General features: G+C 36.1%; 1 protein-coding gene, 1 long non-coding RNA gene and 1 pseudogene across 5 annotated transcripts in view; 2 read left to right on the top strand and 1 right to left on the bottom strand.

Annotated features, from left to right (window-relative positions):
- The window catches only part of LOC149475928 (uncharacterized), a 147295-nt gene that overhangs the window by 105933 nt on the left and 21144 nt on the right, over positions 1–20218 (bottom strand). For 3 of the 4 annotated variants that reach the window (XR_016317997.1, XR_016317996.1, XR_016317995.1), the window contains exons 2-3: positions 19894–19959; positions 18639–19093 (exon numbers count right to left, since the gene is read on the bottom strand). This is a non-coding gene — a long non-coding RNA (uncharacterized LOC149475928). Of the gene's footprint in view, positions 1–18638; positions 19094–19893; positions 19960–20218 lie in introns of those variants that run through there. The other variant, XR_016317998.1, reaches the window with a different exon arrangement.
- On the top strand, positions 3519–6913 carry LOC149475936 (uncharacterized; annotated as a pseudogene).
- Positions 15532–17302, top strand: LOC149475937 (uncharacterized). The gene is made up of 2 exons (XM_089713041.1): positions 15532–17080; positions 17172–17302. Exons 1-2 carry the CDS (start codon positions 15683–15685, stop codon positions 17178–17180), a joined length of 1407 nt encoding a protein of 468 aa, XP_089569167.1. The 5' UTR covers positions 15532–15682; the 3' UTR covers positions 17181–17302.

Raw genomic sequence — 20218 nt, forward strand, 5'->3', positions numbered from 1 at the left:
TGTATCTACATAATATCATTATGTGGATATCTCATTATTATCCACTTATGTGAATAATGATATTGAGAGATTTGTATCTTACAAATTGTGGGGTAAATTTTCCCTCATACGGTAACCCTAAATATTGTGACGTAATCTTTTCTATCCCTTTCTGCGACACGCATTGCCGGTGTCTATTGGATTCTCCGTCTACGATTTCTATATTTTGATACTTTCAAGCAGGGATGTTAGGGAGCTCCCTAACCGTAACCGAAACTACCGGATATCCGATATAAAAAATATCCGTAACCGTAAGCGAATCCGAAATAAAAGTTTCGTATAATATCGGATAGGGGAGGAGCTTAATTGAGACAAGTTATGACTTGTTGTTTTGATCGGCCGGGCGCAGCCGACATACAAGACGCGCGCATTGTTTGTTTTCTTCTGTCATTAACTAACTTGTGACTTGTGAGCAATTTTACATTAAAAATATATACCATAGCTACTTATCTAGATCCAAGATTTGTACAAGCTCAAGTTTTTCACTGAAATTACTAAGCAACAAGTACAGACAGAGATTCTAAGTATCCTTGGGTGTTCAAATACTTCTCATGATGATGGTCCGTATCCGTAACCGTATCCTTATGGAAAAAAATATATTTTCTGAAAATTCTCTTGAAGCATAGCTAATATAAATCTACATTTGAATGCACAAGCTACATAATAATCTAATTCTTATCACTTCACTACATAGTACAAAACAAAGTCGCTTTCTCTGTTCCTATTTCCCTATGTCCCTTTGTATGTTTAAATCTTTAAAACTACGCAAAGGATTTTGATGCGGTTTTTTTTAATAGATAGAATAGTCACTAAAGGGTATGAATATGATGTAAAAATAGATATTGTCCGATTCTCAGACTTCCCAGTATGCACACATAATTTAATGAGAATCAGTCTAGCCATTTTAGAGGAGATTAACTTCAAACACTGCGACCGAAGAACTTTATACATTAAGACATTGCTCAGGCTTATATTTGAATTCATTTTGAGAAATAAATTTCTTTCCAGATTCAACATTAAATTAGGTATACCCGGAGTACTTGGGTGCATTGATTGTACCCAAGTAGCGATCATCAGACCAGTACAACATGAGGAACGTTATTAGTTATTACTGTAGGAATCATGCTTTAAGAGGAGGCTCCCTAACATAATTATTTTCTGACACTGAGAGACCGGTTAGACCGCTACGGTGCTATTGTCGAGCCAATTTAATAGGCAACATTTGACGTCTATCAATTTTATCTTCATAGGGTGGTAACCTGCTTAAAAACATCGATTAAAGTGAATTAATCGATACGGACTTGAAACATTTGTCAATCGAACTTGAAACACATGTCAATAATTTATGATGATTTTTATTCCCAAGTAATCAATGCATTCGATTCTAGATGTCAGATTTCGATTATTAGAGTAACGTCTCTGGTATTTAAAAAGAAAAAAGGTTTATTGACACAAAATTGTAGCGACGTCAGTTCTTTAAATCAGAAATTGTTTATTATGTTTAGAATGGTTTATCAGTAAAATCAAATCCTAAAATTACTTGTATCGGTCATTATTATTATAAATATGTAATCGTAATTGAAAAAAGTTAAGCAAATGTGCAGTTCTAACAAAACGAAATATCATGTTATTCTATGTCGTCGTTACTAGGTTACGTTGTTGAATTTTGTTGAACTGTCAAATGTTGCCTATTAAAATGGCTCTACTATAGACGCTAACACAGCCGTCATAAAGTTGAATAGCGCGTGCGCTCTTTGAGCGCGATCGAGCTCGAAACCTCGTAAGTCTCAATTCTTATTTCGTTTATAACTAAAGTAATAATTGAGCTAGAGAAAAAATATCTTAGGATTTGATAGTAAAGTATATTTTCTTACTGTTACCATTTATTTTAGCCATAAAGTCCAAGTAAATCTTTTAAAAAAATATAATAATCCTTAAAAAAAGGCATAATTTTTTAATAAAAAATGAATCGAGCGAAAATGTTACAATTACGTAACTGTCTTGTACATAGAAAGAAAAAGACCCAATAAATCATATACTAAAGTTCCATTTTGATTGTATGTGTGACTGTTTCAGAATATTAACGCAAATTCACATAAAATTTAGGGAGCCTCCTCTTAAATGTTCAATTAGTAAGTAGTTACAATAAAAAAACATTTATTAATCAAAAATCTTTATTCAGTCTTTTTTATTTACTTACAAACTAAATAATTTTTCCAGCACTTTGATAAAATTTAAATAATAGTAATAATATAATCAAGTCATTTTTTACTTATCAACAAATTATTAAAACTTTCATTATTTTTATAATCACAGCCACTTAAAAGTATTTACAGATTAAAAAATACTCCAATACATAATTAAATAACATGTAAAGGTAACAAATCACATAAGCTTTGTTTTTAAAATAAATATTTTTAACAATAAAATGAATAGCATTCAACGGTAGCTGAATATTTTAAAATAAAATAAAAAATAATTTAAATAATATATGTGGGATGATAAGATGAATTATTAATTTATGTTTCTTAACGTGTGTAAGATTAGTTTCTGAACGATGATTAGAATGGAAGAACGATAGACTATGAGTGAATGTGAAGTAGAGAGCGAATGAGGAATGATCTTTCTCTTTCATTAGGATCGTGGGTGAAGACAGCTGTTTCTCTGTTAAAAAAAAATCTAAAAATTAAGATTGTGGTTTGAAAATAAATCTCAAGAAGTTTAAAAGTGTTTTTCATTTAGCCCCAATCCTACAATCTTGGGAGCTCGTCCAATTAAAAGAGAAATATTGAAGATTACGACGGAAAGACGATCGGAGGGAAAGTTAGGTTATCTCACCGGGCGAGGCGGCACGGCGTGGTACAACTTTTCATGCTAATAAGACGACGACGACTAATAAGACGTATTCCAATATGACGACAACTATAAAAAAGACGCAAAGATGGGATAAAAGGATAAGAGAAACAGCAGCAGTTTTAATATTAAAGAAAAGATTTTAAACAAAATGGCGACACACAGCAGCAACAGAACACACTATTCATGACGGTGGACCTTATACCGTAATTTACCGGACAAGACACTATACCCTGTACAAAAGTGGATAAAAGATATCGAGGATAATGGATTAATATTTCAATGGACACCATTACAACAACTTCTTGTTGCCAGGCGATCACTAAGCGGGACGGCGCTTCTTTGGCTTAAATCGGAGAAATCATTCAAGACATGGCAGGAGCTGGCGGAAGAAATATTAAAGGAATTTCAATCCACGTGGGATACAAAAACGTTACAAGAATTAATGAGTGCGAGAACAACTAACAAAACTGGTTTACACGTACAGTACTATTTGTCAACTTAATTTTTAACAAATGCGTGTAAAAACAACCAATTTAGTAAATTTTAACTTGCAACTTTTACTAAATTGACTGTTTACTCAATTGATTTGTACTAAATTGATTTGTATAAGATTATGGATCTACATGACACCTTTGAGTCAGAAAATAGCACCCGTCTATAGAAAATGGTAACCATATAGAAAATATTTTTGTGATACTTTCTGTGTAAATAGGCAATATCTAAGCAAGCAATAATTTGTTTAAATTATTTTGTAGATCAGCATGTCAATTCTCCTTCTATCTTGGAGTATAACGATACAGAACAATCAAATGTAACGTTTAATCTAATGTATAGCAATGACCTTCCCACTCAGGCATTTGATACTTAACCAATTCGTGTAAACGAAAATAATAACACTGATGGTAAGATACATACTACTTTTCAATACATGTTAAATAATTACATAATTTCGTTTTAATTTTTATTTACAATACTTTTAAAGGTGAGAGTACTCGCAGCGGGGATTTTTCGCCTGATAGTGACAGTGATGAATATCGGCCTACTAAACCTTCAAGCTCTAGTTCCTCTAGAAGATCAAGTTCTGATTCTTCTTCATCTAGCGAAGATTCAGACGTAGAATCTACTGCAAACCCTGTAAACAGACCTTCTGTAGAATTAGTTGCAATTTCTGAAACTGTAAATAGTACAAGTGAGAAGGAAATCCCAAACAATCTTCGAACAGAAACGACTTCGACACAGAAAAAAGATAAAAAACGAGTTCGTAACCCAAATAAATGGAAGAAGAACATAGCGAAACAGCTTAGTCTCGGATAAAGAATATGTTTCAGTAAAAAGTAGCAAAATTATGAGAGCTAAAAAAATAGGTTCGGCATGTACGGCTTCTTGTAGGCTCTCGTGTTCTACAAACTTTAGCGAACAACAGAGATCTGAATTATTCAATGCTTTTTGGGAGATGAAAAACGAGCAACGTCAAAAAGAATATTTATCATCTTGTGTAAGAATTCTGGAATTGCCTTGTCGTCGAGTAACTGCTAGAAATCCACGTAAACCAAACACTGCATTTTATTTTGTTAAAGACGGAACAGAAGTAAGAGTTTGTAAAAAGTTTTTAACTAACACTCTAGCCACAACTGAAAGAATACTGCGTGCAGTAATTGAAAACAAACATATTAACACTGGAATAACTCCAGAAGACTATAGAGGTAAATATCAAAATCACTCAAAATTAGAAGAATTGGTATAATCCGTATAGTACCGTATCCGTATACCGTATCCGTATGGTACGCTAGTAACGTTTTAAAAAAAGTCATTTTAGTATTGTAGTTGGGTTTTTGATATACTGTTTCTCTTGCTATTTCGGTTAGAGTCCGGGCTGTCTGGCTGGCGGTAGTGGTTGCGTTTATTAGTGCGCACAGGAAAATAAATTTAAAAGTCATTTATTAACGCGTAATTTTTAATCTTTTGCCTTTAGATAGATCCATCAGACATAAATTTTTTATTGCAAGACGTTTTTTTCGTTGTTAAATAGGTGCAATACGCAATTTTTTATTTCAAAATAATTAAAATGTCATCGAAATAAGTGAAATTACATCAATATATTTACAGATTTGTGATGCAGAACAGAATATTTTAAGTGTGGACCATTGAGGTGTGGACGCAAGCCGTGGTGGTGCCTCTCTCGACTCCTTTATATGGAATAGGCATCCGTTAAAAAATTATATAGAAAATCTGAGTAATACTGAAAATATGTTGGTTTCTTGGTATGTATAAATTTGACTAATCTAAAAATAAAAAAATGTAATTAAACTTAAAAATACTTTGACTAATTTAAAAATTAAAATACAAGTATGTATAGTATGTATATACAAGTATGTTAAATAATTTCAGAACATACAATAATGATTTTTTTTTATTATTAGGTGATTCTGGGTATGCAATAAGAAAAACAATGATGACACCAATATTGGACACAGTTCCAGACTCACCAGAAGCACACTACACGAACTTGCATGTCCGGGCAAGAATGAAGAAACACAATAGAACGGACAATTGGGCTACTGAAAGCACAATTTCGTTGCTTGCTTGTGCATAGAGTGATGCATTATTCACCTGAAGCAGCTGGCTCTATTGTGAATGCTTGTGTTATATTACATAACATTTGCAATAAGCCTAACATTTGTATGGAACAAGTGAGCGACGAAGAATTGAATCAGGAGGTCCAATTAGATCCTTATGTTGATGATGTTGAACGTTCTGCCAGCAACAACCTGGCACTAAAGGAAGGTGTTGCTACCCGGAATGCTCTTGTTCAGAGTTTGTGAAGTGCGAGACAGCAGTAATCCACCTAAAAAATAATAAGAAAATATCATATCGCAATAATAAAAAAAAATCATTATACGTGGCTGAAATTCTACAAAGAATGAATCACACTCGTCTAGTCATGCACTGCTCCCTCGTGCCGCACTCCCTCGTGCGGCACGAGGGAGCAGTTCATTCAATTTGCAGAAGCAAACCAAATGATACCAATGCAAAAATTATGCCCCCGACACCGCTCACCAATGCGGATTGAATTAACTGGAGAGAATGTGGGCTATTTTCGGTGCCACAAGGACCCCTGACTGACAGACTGTAGCAATAGCATACCAGCTGGAGAAACTAGAGGCAATTGGCAAGGTAGGTTGGCCCTGGGAAAAATTGTCCAGATTGATGAGTCGAAGTTTGGAGTCAGAAAATATAACAAAGGTAAGAACAATTTTATTTTCATTATATAATTTATAGAAAACTTAATGTGTGAACTAATTTGCCTTTCGGACAACTTAATTGCCTTCGGGTGTTAGGTAATTTTTTTTTTCACCCAGAAACAACTTCTTTGTTTCTTTTCTTGACAGACTAATTCGGATGGATAGGTTAGGTTCCGAAGGCTACCCACATGGATAGGTTAGGTTCCGAAGGCTATCTAAGCCTTCGGGTGTTAGGTTATTTTTTTTTTTTGCCACCCGGAAACAACTTTTGCTTTATAAAGTATGTTTCATTATTTTAGGTCGACGAGTGGAAGGCCACTGGGTGTTGGGCCTCATCGAGGATGGGAGTGAGGACCTGAGACTGGAAGTTTGCCCAGAAAATATAAGGTCAGCGGAAGTACTAGTGCCCCTCATCAAAAAACATGTTCTAGAGGGGGACTACTATACATACAGACTACTGGCGGGCCTACGATTGCTTGGCAGAACATGTGTATATCCATGAAAAAGTGAACCACTCGGATCCCGATAATCCCTTTGTGGCTCCAGATGGGACTCATACCTAGCGAATTGAGTCCCAATGGCGGGTGGTTAAACGTTGGTTTAAAAAGGACAATTATAACCACCCGTCCAACTTTGCAGATGTTATAATCGAGTATCAGTGGCGGAGATGGGTTCAATAAAAATAAATTGGACCCATTTTATGAACTAATAAAAGCTATAAATCATGTCTATAAATTTTAATAAATATATTTTTTTAAATCTATTAATGTGTTTCATTTCACGGATATACTTTACAATTATTGCCGCTACATTGGATCCCCACACATTTATGGCAGAAAGGTTATCATCTAAGCACTCACTACCATCGATTCCGTGTAGTTTAGAGGTTTAGTTTAGGTTTGAAATGAGAAACAAAACCGAATCAGCCAACCCCGAATCAGATAGATTAGGTTTAGGTTCGAAGTTAGTGACAGAACCGGATCAGAGTACCCCGACTCCACGTAGTCTTGTCTGCCCTACCCCTAGAGGGTAATTCAATACCGCGGAGGAGCGCGGCGGCCGCGTGAGGCTAGGAGCATTTTTTTTTTTTTTTTTTTTTTTTTATAGTGGGGAAATCTTCTTAGATACCCCCGGCTCCCGGGGATGGAGCCGTGGTTATGTCGGATTTCTACCGACTAAAACCCCACTCTGTTCCATCGCGCTGCTTTGGACGGAACTGCGGGAACGGTTACGACTCTACCGCGTGTCCCGCCCAGCAGATGCCCGTTTCCAGGCCCACCACTAGAACCCCCCTCGCTGGTGGCTGCTGGAACGAAGGCTTACGCCACCAACGCGCAGACAATGGATCTTTCCCCGCTCCATCATCCGCGTTCCCCCGAACCCCCGACCCCATCACCGTCCGGCCGGAGGGTGCACGTCGGAAGGTCCTCCGATATGTGAAATACACGTCGGGGGACCCTCCGGCGCACTTTTATAGAGATTACCTCGCAGCCCCCACCTCACCAGAGGTGGCGGCCCTCGGTCCGGCCCCACGGACCGGATTACGAGTTGGCAGACGGCCGTTTTACAGCGGCCGCCGCCCCACACCTCTCTGCAGGAGTCTCCGCGCGTCATCACAATGACGCGTCGGGATCCCGCCCTCCGCTGCACGGCGTGGCTTGCTAAACCAGCGAGCCCGGCGCGCCGCGACCTCTGGCCGCCATCCACCGCCACATAAAAGCCGGCTCCTCTCTGGCCCACAAACAGGACCTCTGCCGTCGGGTCAGTCGAGGCTTTCCAACCCCAACTGCCGTTCAGCGCCACCTTTGCCTAGTGGACACGGGGTCCGCCAAGCCACGACCTCTGGCCGCCATCCCACGCCGCACACAGCGGCCGCTGGGCCACACCTAGCCCTGGCCGTCGGGCCGGTCGAATCTCCCCGACTCTAAACCAGCCGTTCAGCCCCTCGCTGGTCCAATTTCGCTTCACTCAGAGGGCCATAACTCTGAGCTACTGAGCCCCTCCGCCGCGACAAGGCCTGGACCGTTGGGGGGCACCCCTGACCCCTGCCTGCGAACTAGGTACACGCGTGCAAACGCCGCGATACTCCGTGCCGGAGCCACAACAGAAGGAATTTAGGTCAACAATCCCATAACTACCAACCCCGAATGCACCAACCCTGACTCTTCGCAACAAAAACTTTTCTGAAATGAGTGCCCTGAAACACGGAGCCGAATGAAGGCCCTCTCTGACTTCTTTAAAGTAGTCATGGGTCGGCCAACTGAAGGCAACCCGAGTGGAAGGCAAACCTCAGCGGTGGAGAGATTTTTAACTCCAAACAAGGCCACAGAACGGCCAACGGATAGCACAAAGCGAACCCGGGCTGATTTCGGGCAAATCAATTCACCACAATACAGAACCGTCGCAAGTCGTGGAGGCTCTCACAAAATCAATAAAATAAAACCCACACCTCCAAAGGCTTGGATTGCGGCAACAAAAATAACCTATACATCATACTCCCTACCTTATACAGAATCACTTAATAAAGTTGTGTCTTATTGGCTGTATTAGATTAAATTTCAATTGTTATAAATTAATAAATATCACTATATATAATAGGACCCTTACGTCCGTTACACATAAATCAAGGCCTCTAATATACCTACGTCACCGAATTCTTTACTGGTGTGAAAGTTTACTGAAACCAAAAGTGTGCCTTTGACAACAAAAGGTTGAAAAAGTCTGCTCTAAACCATCTACATCAAAAACCGATTCAGCTAATATTAATTGTGAAGAAGAAATACCCAAGAAAAAGTCTAAAACAATTGACATTTATTTAAAAAAAGAAAATTCTTTAGAACGGTCTGTAAAAATGGTGTGCCTCTCAACTGACGCTGTTGTGCTCCCAACTTAGAGCGTTTTCACATTATCCGATCCGATATCGGGGGTAAGTAAAATATATGATATAAGTACCTGTCTTTCACATTGTCCGGTCCGATATCGGATATCGGAGCCGACACCGATATGCCCGTGTGCTGTCGGACGATAATGTTCAGTGTTACCAACTCAATTTTTGAAAAGACATTATACCAACAGCAAAAAAAGCACTAGTTTGTGTATTTTCAGTCATAAAGGGCGCTAAATGTAAAAAAAAATCCTAAAATTTACTTAAACCTTTTTATTAAGAAAACATTCATTTAAATAACTATTTAGAGGCATTAAAAATACGATTTATACGGGAGCTATTTTAATACCGTCCTATATTATACGGCAATTGGCTGAACTGAAGTAAACAAAAATATATTGCTTCTTATATTCAACCGTATCTTCAAGACATTAATGTCTATCATCTTTATTTACTCATTCTACCTCGCTCCTCCTCCTACTCTGGTGTTGCGCTGTTTATTGTATTGTTGTCATTGAGTCACAGATTGAGTGCTTTGTTTATAACCGACTTCAAAAAAAGGAGGAGGTTTGGCACCGATATCAAAACTATTTAGTAAATAGCACATCTAAATAATGTGCAGTAATTAATAATATCAAATCTTTTTCATATTTTACTTTTCCGTTTTTGAAGTCGGTTTTTTTTTATGTAGTTATTTTTACTGTATTTACAACTACGATCTATCAGTTGATTTTTTTTATTCATACCTTTTTAATATAAAAAAAAATGTACAATATGACAATTTTGTTTAGTTTTCTCGAAAAATTTCTGGCAACACTCATGATGATATCGGAACGATTTTATCGGATAATGTGAAAACGCTCTTACGCTCAATTTCGCGCCTAAATCCTCTTACAAAAGAGGAATCGAAGTTTTTGCTTGACCTAATAGAAGGCAGTACAATTATTATTACAACAAAAACAACGAACGCCACCAACAACAAAATGAAAAACGAAGAGTGGGTTCGATTGACCGAGCGGTTCAATGTCCAGGCTACGAATTGTCCTAGGACACCTCAGCAGCTGCGCTTGAAATGGAAAAATTTAAAAAAGAATTCACGCAAACGCAGCACTAAAGGGTCCGCGAGACGATCAAGTGCACTAGACAAGTCTACGTGCTTGAAGTGAATATTGATCGTTTACAGGATCGTTTACGGCTGGACCATACTTGACAAAAATTTTGATTGACGGCACTTGAACCGCCTTGCGCTTGATGCGACTTGACGCGACTTAACAAGTTTTATTCATTTGCGGCCGGAACATCGAAGATGGCAGACGACGAACCGACGTTGCGTTGGCGGCAAGCGCCGACGTAATTACCGAGCGTGATTTTGTGTTACTATTAATATCTCTCTACAGAGATTATCCTGCATTGTGGAAAATTAAAAGTAAGGTCGCTTGCTTTATCAAGCATAGTCAAAGCACTTCGAGTATATAAACCTGCATACACCGAAGATTTATTGAAGAAAAAAATTAATGCTTTAAGAACCAACTTCAACAAAGAAAGAAAAAAGATTGAACAAGCACAACGTTGCAGCATACAAGTACAAACTCAAATTCGACGATAACTGGAGTGAAGCCGAAATAATAAAAATAATGAAACAAAAATCTACTATTCAACGAGTAACTAAGGCTATAGAAGATATTAATTTGGTTCCGGTGTATACTTCAATACGAGAAATTTCTGCTAACAAGAAAATTATTAAAAAAAAAAAAGTATTTTTTAAAAGTTCATTTAAAAAATACTTTCATATTCAAAAAAAATACATGTTTAAAAATACTTTTCATGTTGATTAGAAGTGTTTTTGAGTTTTTTTAGTGCCTATTCATAAATGTTTACGTTGATTATTTCAATTATTTAGTTTTATTTTGTCACAAATGCAAAATTTCCTAGTGAACGCTTTATTTTTTATTTGACGTATTTACAGGTACCTTTTTTATTTATATGTCTATAATTTAGGTTTTGTACAATGTACCAAGTACATTGGGACTATAATAGAAACTACACATATTGAACTTACTTTTAAAATCACGACGATTATAATAAGTCCTTTAAACATCCTGCATTCAGCTACGTGAATTGCTCGACGGGTATAAACCAAAGGCCAATTTTCTAGAGATACTAATTTTATCAACCAAAATTCGTTTAATCATCAAAATTCGTTTAACCGTCAAAATTCATTTAATAATCAATATTCGCTTAATCATCAAAATTCTACCAACAATATTTTGTCGTTATTGCAAACACCCCGGCCATACGATTGAGCAATGCCGCAAGAGGCAATTCAATAATAATAGATTCCGGAATCAAAATGTAAGTCAACCTCGTGTGAATTTTGCCTTGAACGAGCCAAATAATATTGAGGACGCCGAATTTCATCAAAGTCAAAACGGGTATGATACGGTCGATTGTATCGATGTTCCTAACAATATGCCGACCTATCCAAAAAAACGTTTAAAAGTCCCGACTTGGTGTCGCACGGGACGTCCCCATCAAAAGGTCGACACCGCGAATCCACAAAATAATAAAGCGCAGTGACAGACTTGACTGAAGAATCGAGAGACGCAGTGACAGACTTGACTGAAGAACCGAGAGACATGCTACCACTACCCACCAACGTTACCGCCAGAATTGTCCATGATCTGGTGAAGCCCTTGTACCTAGGGCACACTTTGGTCATGGACAATTTCTATAACTCGCCTTTACTTGCCCGTTTCCTAAAATCGAAGAAGACAGACTGCTTCGGAACTCTTTGAGTAAATAGAGAGTTTGTCCCCGAAGCCATCAAGAAACTGCAAAAGCACGAGCTTAGGGAGGGCGAGATCGTCAGTAGCTACACTGAAGATTTGGGTGTCGTGTTGTGGCGCGATTCCAACATTGTGTCACTGATATCGACTTATCATGATGGTGTAGTTGGGGGAGCCGAGAAATATGGCCGGTTTAAGTACAAACCTAATGTCGTGCTTCACTAGAAGTGGCATTTGCCGTAGTTGACTTGCTATATTTCTTCCGAAATGAAAAATCTCATCTTCTTTTTCCCGACTTAATGCCTGATCTTTAATTGACTCCAGTGTTTCTATAGTTTTACTGATATGTTGAGGCAGTGTTTTTTTTATTCTTTTTCTGTTTGAAGGCACAACAAATTGAGATCTATCTGATGTACTTGGTGAAGTGATGGCTGGTATATCTGGTGATTCGATGGCTGGAATGTTTGGTGATTCGATGGCTGGAATGTCTGGTGATTCGATGGCTGGAATGTCTGGTGATACGATGGCTGCAATGTCTGGTGAAGGGCATGAATGCTCTTCGCCTTCATTAGAATTTTCCTGTAACAAGAAAATGAAAGCAAATTAATATCATACTATGTTTTACTTTTTTTAGGTTCCAAAGACAGCTGAAGAATGGAATATTATTTCAAGAGGATATAGTAATCGTTGGAACTTTCCTGGTTGTTTTGGTGCTCTATATGGCAAGCACATCAATATACAACAACCAAGTGACAGTGGAAGTGATTTTTTTAATTATAAAGGGTACTTTAGCACTGTACTGTTAGCACTGGTAGATGCTAACTACTGTTTTACATATATTGATGTAGGCAGCCAGGGTAGATTGAATGATGCCTCTATATTTAGTAATTCAATACTTAAAAAGAAATTGGAAGATGGGACCCTGAATTTTCCTTCTGGGGGTGTCATTTTAGGGGATGAAGAATTTCCATTAAAACACTATTTGATGAAGCCATATTCTCGAAGATTACCACTGACAGTTGAAAAGAAAATTTTAAACTACCGCCTTTCTCGGGCCAGAAGGATAGTAGAAAATGCCTTCGGTATAATAACGTCCAAATTCAGAATATATCGGACTCCAATATACTTGGGTCCTGATAAAGTTGACAAAATTGTCAAAGCAACTTGTGCACTTCACAACTGGCTCATGAAGACAGCCTTGCACAATTATGCACCTGTCGGAATTGTAGACACAGATGATCGACCAGGTTCTTGGAGACAGGAACCTTCTTCAAGTAATATTGCAGATCTTGTGCAACAAGGAAGTAATAATACATCTCGGTTGGCAGAACAAAAACGAACTGACTTTACAAACTATTTCACCGGAGAAGGTGCCGTTCCATGGCAAAGAAGCAGAATATTTTAAAAAAACCTACCTAAGTTCCTTCTATGTTCGTGCTTATATTTGAATAATAAAAACTAATTACTAACTAAAATAAAATTATAGTTTTATTATAATTTATTAAACTTACCACATTCTGAAAGGTTTTCCTGCTCTTGATAACACCCGACAGAAATCTGTCAGCAATTTCAAACCACGCCAATGAGGGAACATAAATGTCATCAGCGCCAGATCCAGTCCCAGTGGATTTTTTAATTTTGGCTTTTTCTTGCATGTATGTACTACGGATGTTATTAATTTTGCTGTTTACATCTTGGATTGTACATTCCATGTTGAGGTTATGAATGATGCGTTGTATTGCGGCATTTCGTGCGTCTTTATTTTTGCTCTACAAACCTCACCATCTCCCGTTCACTCCACTTTTTCTTGGATGTCGCCATTTTGTTTTCAAAAAATGAATCCGAGTGAACTTGAAAAGTAGAGCAGAGTCCGAGTAAACTCGGACGAGTGCGCTCGGACCGAGTACGCTCGGATTACATGTTTACACGTTACGAGTAGCGTCCGAGTAGTCATCCGAGCTCACTCGGTCCGAGCGTACTCGTAACGTGAAAACCCGCCTTTAGAGTAGAAAATATATACTTCGAACTTACAATTTCATATTTAAAAAAAATGATAATACTTAATTGTACTTTTTTTTGTTAGATTTTCTCGCAATTTAATTTTATTACGACAAATTTATGCGCTCGGCTTCATTTTTACTTACTTATTTTAAAACTAGACTATATTTCCTTTAAAATGAATGCATAATATATGCAAATTATACAGGATATGTCTATTATTTTAAACTAATAAAAATGACTCGGCACGTATCCTAATCCTAATAGGCATGACGAAAGATTTTGAAATTCTCTTCCATAATGTGTGTATACGTTTACTATACAAGAAAAACCCTATATTTCGGTAATATACTTAAATTTAACGAAGATTAAAGCCATTTTTCAAAAAATATTTAATATCTGTGCCAAAACAGCTCGCAGGTGTCATGGCGTAGGCGTGACGTCAAACTTTGGTAAATACGTAATTATTTGTACGCATTGCGAAGAAAATTAAAAAAGTCTTTATTTAATATGTGTTATAGAAACGAATTACAAAGTTTATAAGTGGTGTGCAGTATTGCAGTGTGAATCCACATAAAAATAATGCTCAAAAATGTGTTAGTAATTATTTCAAGCGAAAAAATAATAAGAAATTATTGTATAAAGTTGGCGCGGAGAATCCCGAACCATGTATTCGTGAATTCGCAATTATATTTCTGTTCTGAGTCGATAAAGCATACGTGAAACAATAGAAAATAAATAAAAATGCGTATTCTCAACATATTCATAACAACAAAATACATCTGACGTGAGTTGTTTACTTATGCGTGACGTCACGCGTGTTTTAGTCAAAATGGCGAACTTCAGAATTTCAATGTTTTATTTTATTGATAATCTCATTAATCTTAATGTTTTTAAGATTTCTAAGTCGCTATATTTAATTTATTTATTATACATTTTCCCTTAAAAACACTAATACGATCATTTATGGATACTGTCGTCATGCCTATTACCGATGGCGATCTTGTTCCGTCAGTCAAGATGGCCGCTCGCCGCTCGGCCGGGCCTGTGCAGACGCGTATTAAATTCGTCTTAATAAAATATTCCTTAATATTTTATTTGGACATGAATACATAAGTTTTGATAAAAAAAATGCATACCTACTTGCTAATAGTGGTAAGTGGGGATTACCACAATTAGCAAGTATAAATTTATGCGTATCAGTAGAAAATAGGGTTTACCCTTCCAGGAATAAAAGACTTAAAAAGGTATAAAATTAGATTATATTTTTCATATGTATATATTATTAATAAAGAATTGAATTATTAAAAACAAAACGTTTTTTTTTCCTTGTCATAATTTGTTTCCCACAATTATTTATTACAAACACAAATATTCTGATTATTACATAATTTTAAAACAAAAATATTATTAGTGTGGGATGATAAGGTGAGATGAATGATTAATTTATGTGTCTGAACGTGTGTAAGATTAGTTTCTGACCGATGATTAGAATGAAAGAACGATAGACTATGATTGAATCAATGAGTGAATGTGAAGTAAAGAGCGAATGAGGAATGATCTTTCTCTTTCATTGGGATCGTGGGTGAAGACGGCTGTTTCTCTGTAAGATGTTTTCTAAAAATTAAGATTGTGGTCCGAAAATAAATCTCAAGAAGTTCAAAAGTGTTTTTCATTTAGCCCCGATCCTACAATCTTGGGGGCTCGTCCAATTGAAAGAGGAAAATCGAAGATTACGACGGAAAGACGATCGGCGGGAAAGTAAGGTTATCTCACCGGGCGAGGCGGCGCGGCGTGGTACAACTTTTCATGCTAATAAGACGACGACGACTAATAAGACGTATTCCAATAAGACGACAACTACAAAAGACGCAAAGATGGGAAGAAAGGATAAGAGAAACAGCAGCAGTTTTAATATTGAAGACGAAGGAAGAAAAGAATTTAAACAAAATGGCGGCGACACACAGCAGCAACAGAACACACTATTCATGACGGCGGACCTTATACCGAAATTTACCGGACAGGACTCTAATTACCCTGTACAAAAGTGGATTCAAGATATCGAAGATAACGGATTAATATTTCAGTGGACACCATTACAGCAACTTCTTGTTGCCAAGCGATCTCTAAGCGGGACGGCGCTTCTTTGGCTTAAATCGGAACGACCATTTAAGACATGGCAGGAGCTGGCGGAAGAAATATCAAAGGAATTTCCATCTACGTGGGATACAAAAACGGTACATGAATTAATGAGTGCGAGAACAAAACAGGCGAATGAAAGTTGCATTGATTATCTACTCATCATGAAGGAGATGGGTAAGCGCGGCAAATTAGCTGATTACGTGACTATAAAGTACATAGTTGACGGTATTATCGATGATGAATCCAGTAAGATTATGCTATATGGGATTAAAACGTACGCGGAATTAAAAGAAAAGCTGAAAATTTATGAGTTAGTAAAGTCAAAAACAAAGAAAGTTAGTCCCAGTCAAGACCGTCAAGAAAAGCCTACAAGTGTATATTCGAATTCATCTCATGTAAGAAACCCATTACGTTGTTATAATTGTGGCGATCGCGGGCATGCCTCATCAAGCTGTCCTAACAAAGAAAAAGGAGCTAAATGTTTTCGTTGTAACTCATACGGACATATAGCATCAGCATGTGATTTGAAAACAACGGGCGCATCAAGATTTCAAAATAGAAGCATTCATAAACAAGATGGCGTCAGCGCAAGCGGCGGCGATAAGAACGAAATTCAATCGCAACAAATCGGAAGTATGAAAAGAACGATGTTCGGATCTGTCGGCGAATCAAGTTCCGATCTGAAGTTTGTCGGTCAAGATGGCGGCATAAGAATTAATGAACGAATGATTGACTATGATTGCAATGAAGTTTGTATTAATCAGTTGACAGATGACAAGTCTCAACAGGTTATGAAGATTGTAAACAATGACGAAATAACAAAGAAAAGTGAAGAAAAACGTTTGAAAAAAATAATTTTGAATAATATTGAAACCACAGCGCTCATGGACAGTGGTAGCGACGTGAATTTGGTCAACGAGGACGTTTATTTATCGATGTGTACTCCAAAATACGACGACAATGTTGTACTCACCGGTCTCGGCAGTGCAAAAGTTAAAACACTTGGACATTGTATTGTGAAGTTACGAATAGACGGGCGTGATTTCGAACAAGAGACATTTTATATTGTACCTAATAACTGTATGCCTTACTGTGCTATTGTAGGTCGTGCGTTCTTGAGCAATGTTTTTATGGTAATGGATGAAGGAACAGTGTTTGTTTTTCCGAAAGGTGAAAGTTGGATGACGAAAATTAATTGTTTTTTTTCTACTGTTGATCTTGTAGGTACAGTAAGTAATGAAAGTGTGAAAGATGAAGTAGTGAGGTTAGTTGACAGCTACAAGCCACAGCAAACAAAGGAAGCTCCAGTGGAACTGAAAATTACTTTGATGGATGAGACACCTGTTGCACAGCGGCCACGCAGACTGTCACCTAAGGAGCAGCACGAGGTTGACAAGCAGATACAAGAATGGTTAAAAGACGGCATTATAAGGGTAAGTTATTCAGATTTTGCTAGTCCTCTGGTATTGGTAAAAAAGAAAGACGGTTCAATTAGGATTTGTATTGTTAAACAAAAAGATTTTAAAAGATGAATATCCTCTTCCAATAGTAGACGATCTTATAGATAAATTAGCAAGCACTAAAGTATATTTAGCTTTAGATTTAAAAAATGGATATTTTCATTTGATAGAAAGGTGGAAGATTTGTTTATTTTATAAGATTTATTGCTCAACTTATTATCTTGTGATACATGTTAAAGTTGTATGTGTTAACTACACTACTAAGAAGGAAAGGTTATGGGTTAAATAAAACAATAAGGTTTATTGTTTAAAGTCTTTATTTCTATTTTGTGTAACAAGGAGTAAGAAAAAGTTTTTCTTTAAGTTTATTTAAACTAAGTTACTATGGAAAAGTTTTCTGTAATGTTTTGTAAGTTTTGATTTGATTTGAAAATGTAATGTTTTCTTAAGGGTTTATTTTGTTATGAGTGTTTAAAGTAGAACGGTACTATTGTTTTTGTTTAAGTTGAAAGTTTTAAAATGAGTGAATGTGAAGTAAAGAGCGAATGAGGAATGATCTTTCTCTTTCATTGGGATCGTGGGTGAAGACGGCTGTTTCTCTGTAAGATGTTTTCTAAAAATTAAGATTGTGGTCCGAAAATAAATCTCAAGAAGTTCAAAAGTGTTTTTCATTTAGCCCCGATCCTACATTAATAGTAACATTTATTACTTGTTTATTACAAACACACATATTCTGAATATTACATAATTTTAAAACAAAAATATTATTAATAGTAACATTTATTACTTGTTTATTACAAACACAAATATTCTGAATATTACATAATTTTAAAACAAAAATATTATTAATACATAGTAGGTAACATATATTACTTGATTATTAAAAACACAAATATTCTGAATCTTACATAATTTTAAAACAAAAATATTATTAATAGTAACATTTATTACTTGTTTATTACAAACACAAATATTCTGAATCTTACATAATTTTGAAACAAAAATATTATTAATAGTAACATTTATTACTTGTTTATTACAAACACAAATATTCTGAATATTACATAATTTTAAAACAAAAATATTATTAATACATAGTAGGTAACATTTATTACTTGTTTATTAAAAACACAAATATTCTGAATCTTACATAATTTTAAAACAAAAATATTATAATAAGGACATTTATTACTTATTTATTTACAAACACAAATATTTTGAATATAACATAATTTTAAAACAAAAATATTATTAATACATAGTAGGTAACATTTATTACTTGTTTATTAAAAACACAAATATTCTGAATCTTACATAATTTTAAAACAAAAATATTATAATAAGGACATTTATTACTTATTTATTTACAAACACAAATATTTTGAATATAACATAATTTTAAAACAAAAATATATATTATTAATAGTAACATTTATTACAAACACAAATATTCTTAAAAATAATAAATAAACAATAAAAACATAAAAATAATAAATAAAAAAATGGAGTATTTCAGCGAGAAGCATCAGAGTCTGTCACTTCGTCGTTCAAATACTCCCTTTTTTTGCGGAGTACGGCATACAATCGCCCAATTCGCTTCGGTTGACAGATGGAAATCCGAATTGTAAGAATTGGGCGACAGCGTCACCGTCTCCGCGTCTGCCACACTGTCCACTGGACTGTCAACTGTAAAAAAAGTTTAATGTTACAATTACACTAATATATACAATATGTTAACGGAAATGTATGTAATCCGTCATTGTATAAAATTCCTAGGAAATGTATGTAATTCCTAAAATCGCACGGAAATGTGTGAAATAAATTATTTTATACACATTTCCTAGGAAATCTATACATTTCCTAAATAGCAATCGGAAATGTAAAACATCTAAGATATTGGAAGGTACGCGGGACGAGGGGTGTGTATGTCGCAGTCGGATTTTATAATCCGCCGTATTACAAACGGCCGGCATTTTGTAATATGCCGAAAATTCGTTATCAGAAATTTTTGGTTTGGATAAGGGGGTGGGTTAGGTTAGGTTCGTGTTTTTTAAAACTACACAGAAATAGAATTTTGAAAAAAGACGAATTTCGGCATATAACAAAATGCCGGCCGTTTGTAATACGGCGGATTATACAATCCGACTGCGACATGTACACGGGGACAGCGGGACGAGGGGACTGATTACTTACCAAATGAAAATTTGATTTGATTGAATATAAGTTGATTTAAGAAATGTTAATTAGTAAGATAATATGAACATATTATTATTATTTTACGGTAAGACTGTTACATGTTGATGTTTTACATTTCCGATTGCTATTTAGGAAATGTATAGATTTCCTAGGCAATGTGTATAAAATAATTTATTTCACACATTTCCGTGCGATTTTAGGAATTACATACATTTCCTAGGAATTGTATACAATGACGGATTACATACATTTCCGTTAACATATATATTAATAATTAATAAGATATTTACCATACAGGTCTTCAGCCGGCACCAGTAGTGGCGGCGGCGTGGGCTGCCGTGATGTTGACGGCATAGCTGTAAAACAATAGTTTTATGTTACAATCACACACACATATACAGGGTGTCCCAGAAGTCGACGTCAAGCCGAAATTTTCGGGTTTGACGCATTTGGTGCACTTCTCAACTTGTACACCATGCTCAAATGGTGAACTTAGCAACTGGTGCACTTCTCAAATGGTACACTTCGCAACTGGTGCACTTCGCAATTGGTGCACTTCGCAAAATGTGCACTTTTTATGATGAGTGGAGATTTGGAAAAATTGTTTAAAAATGA

The sequence above is a fragment of the Colias philodice genome, chromosome 29, assembly GCF_061535455.1.
Source record: "Colias philodice isolate Cphi_HAF_F1 chromosome 29, ilColPhil1 Martin Lab GWU primary, whole genome shotgun sequence".
Lineage (NCBI taxonomy): Eukaryota > Metazoa > Arthropoda > Insecta > Lepidoptera > Pieridae > Colias > Colias philodice.

What these genes read in the sequence shown, in the direction of transcription:
- LOC149475937 (XM_089713041.1), top strand. Translation starts at nt 15,683, where the DNA reads ATGGGAAGAAAGGATAAGAGAAACAGCAGCAGTTTTAATATTGAAGAC.